The sequence below is a fragment of the Diaphorina citri genome, unplaced genomic scaffold (genome assembly GCF_000475195.1).
Source record: "Diaphorina citri unplaced genomic scaffold, Diaci psyllid genome assembly version 1.1 scaffold2265, whole genome shotgun sequence".
Taxonomy (NCBI): domain Eukaryota; kingdom Metazoa; phylum Arthropoda; class Insecta; order Hemiptera; family Psyllidae; genus Diaphorina; species Diaphorina citri.
Window position 1 is genome coordinate 18,014 of NW_007379690.1, and position 3,124 is coordinate 21,137.

General features: G+C 39.4%; 1 protein-coding gene across 1 annotated transcript; it reads left to right on the forward strand.

Annotated features, from left to right (window-relative positions):
• The first annotated feature begins 274 nt into the window (after positions 1 to 274).
• Positions 275 to 2,566, forward strand: LOC103518594. The gene is made up of 2 exons (XM_008483669.3): positions 275 to 749; positions 1,664 to 2,566. The coding sequence occupies exons 1-2, from the start codon at positions 596 to 598 to the stop codon at positions 2,203 to 2,205; spliced, it is 696 nt and encodes a 231-aa protein (XP_008481891.1). The 5' UTR covers positions 275 to 595; the 3' UTR covers positions 2,206 to 2,566.
• The last annotated feature ends 558 nt before the right edge of the window (positions 2,567 to 3,124 follow it).

The following is a 3,124-nucleotide window of genomic DNA, read 5'->3' on the forward strand; positions in this document are numbered from 1 at the left end:
ACCCGTTACGTTCAACTGCTTTGTGACCTTGGCAGGATAATACTATAGAGGGGAACACATCGGAGTTGCTCGGAACAGAAAACGAGTTTCTCGAGATTAGATTACACTGATTACAGTTTGCAACGCAGTGAAGCAAGCAAACAGCATAATCGGAGTTGCTCGGAACAGAAAACGAGTTTCTCGAGATTAGATTACACTGATTACAGTTTGCAACGCAGTGAAGCAAACAGTTTCATTTCAGTTGCTGTCAAGTAAGCGTTTATTAATTTTAGTTAAAAAGTTGAAATCTAGGTATTATTTGTTTGTGATATTATTATATTTTTTCTTCGACTTTAGCTTCAATTATTTTGACTTGCAGTTAGGTGCTTATAACTTACAATTATTTTAAAGCAAATAAATAGAAACAAACATGATGTAGTGTGTTTTTCTATTCGAATTTTCAAGTTGTTTTGTCAGTTTATTTTTAAGTTTTTTGTTATTGCCTATAATTTTTACGATTATTTAATACCTTTATACATTTAACATCTTTAATCGGATATTTGAAGTTTCTTCTCGGGCTTTTGATTTGGACCATTCCGGAGTTGGATCCACCAGGATGAGTTTTATGGGTGATCAAGAGCGAAACCTCAAATTAATCAAAGAGGTACAAAAGCACGAAGAACTGTACAATTATACTCTGCCTGAGTACTCACGGAGAGAAGTAACGGATAAAGCGTGGCAGAAGGTGTCCGCTCGAGTTAATATACCAGGTATGTAACAATCACTTAATCAGTAATCTCCAATATTTTTCATTGAACGGAGTGAGGATACTTGTTCAGAAGTCACGTCAATGGAAAATTGCTACATAAAGGAGTTGTCACAAATGAACAGTGACCGGTGTTATTATGGGGTTAGGTTAAACGCAAAAAGGAGCTTTCACAATTTGAGCAGTGACCAGTGTTATTATAGGGTTAGGTGAAACACAGAAGGGAGCTGAACAGACAAGGTTTGTTTTTGGAAAAGCTGACTTCCTTCTGTCTTATCCTGCTTCTCTCTTTCAATTTCGGGACGATAAGCTCAGAAGTCACGTCAATGGAAAATTGCTACATAAAGGAGTTGTCACAAATGAACAGTGACCAGTGTTATTATAGGGTTAGGTGAAAGGGGAGCTGAACAGACAAGGTTTGTTTTTGGAAAAGCTGACTTCCTTCTGTCTTATCCTGCTTCTCTCTTTCAATTTCGGGACGATAAGGGCTCCCTTGTTAGGCCAGCCACCCACTATCAGGTAGACCTGATCAGGATAGTGCGTGTGCTTTTCGTTCTTATTGGAGCTCATCAGTTAGATATAGCTCTCAGGTGCTGGTCAAGATTTTGGAAGTGTTATTTATACTTTTCAGAGATGGAAATTGTGAGGAAACGAGAACCTGATGCGTTTTCTATGTAAGATTATATTTTGTGTTGTTGTGAGCGCCACATGCTCATCAGGTAAACCTGACAGATGGACCTTTTCAGCCGTAGCTGTCAGGTCTACCTGATAGTGAGTGGCTGGCCTTACATCTCTCTTTATCAAACCTCTTCATTTTGTTTGATTTCAGCTCACGAGTGTAAAGAGAAGTGGCGCAATCTGCGAACAGTTTTTATGCGCGCTCTCTTTATCAAACCTCTTCATTTTGTTTGATTTCAGCTCACGAGTGTAAAGAGAAGTGGCGCAATCTGCGAACAGTTTTTATGCGCAGACTCAAACCGCAACCAGTTGGCCCTCGAGGGAAGAAAAAAGCCTACTACTTGGAATCGGCCATGCAGTTTATTTTGCCGTTTGTAAGAACATCAGTTCCTGCCAAATATGTGAATATACAACATTCAGTAGTCGAACAAGAAACTGTTGAACATGCAAACTGTGATGATAAAACTGCAAAATATGATCATGAAACGATTGAAAATGCGGAAACGTCGAGTGAAGGATTCGAGGATCTCTACCCAATGCAAGTGGAGGCTTCAGAAGTAATATCCCCAGGACCATCACTGGCAGACGGATATTTTGAAGCCCAAAGAGAACCACCAGAGGCAGAGACAAGCTCACACAAAATCGACAGACATGAGGGTCTCAAAATGTTCCTACTAAGCTTATTGTCGGAATTGGAAGAACTCAGTCATTCGCAGGTTAAAATATTCAAACGCCGAGTTTTGAGCCTGATTGATGAGATATCAACTACAGATGTGCCATAGTCAGTGAGATAAAAAAAGAACTACTCTTTACTGGACTACCCAATGAGTCAAGATCTGAACCTAGTCTCATACCTCCGAGAATTGAAGAATGAGTTACATGTTTAAGGATCTGACTCACTAACATAGTATTGCATTGAAAAAAGTGAAAAGTTTAGTTCCTTTTTATAGCTCGCTCACTCACTCTTTCATGATCTCTAGTATCATGTCAACCTCGTCGTTGATGTTATAATATACACAATGGGCTTAGTTCAGCAGTAAAGCCTGATTATTTCTAACAGGTATGATAAAATACATCCCCGTAAGATACCCAGATGCTAACATGTCTGCATTAATTTGCTTAAGGTGAAATCGCCATCTAAAATCTGTCAATCTCTCGGAAATATACACGCATCTACCAATCAATACTTTAGCATTACTATTATAAAAAAAAACCCATTTTAAGTTTTCGAAATTTTATCGCAGTTCTTCAAAAAGTGATCCCAAAGGCAGGGTAAGCCTAAACACTTGACAAATGGAGGGTGCTTAAAGGCATGTGATGTGATCCATTCGACCCTAATACCAACAATATTTGTATAATTAAAGAGTCGATTCTGAATTTTTCTGGGACAAAAACGGAAATTCGGGACAAAACGCCCCAAAATGAAAAACTGAACGGGACGCCGGGACACCCCCTGAATTTCGGGACTGTCCCGGCCCATTCGGGACGTTTGGCAAGCCTACTTATAACTTCCAAAAGTGATCAGAAAACTCCAAGCAAAGAACCTCGAGGTCCTACCTCCTACTCTTTAACTCTCCTCTGACCTTTAAGCTATTATCAAAGAGGTACCTTCCTCTGAAAAAAGTAAAAGTTGGAACTTCTACGGATTCTTCACCTTTTCTTTTTCAAAATCTTCCCCGAAAAACTCGCGGGGTTTCTCTG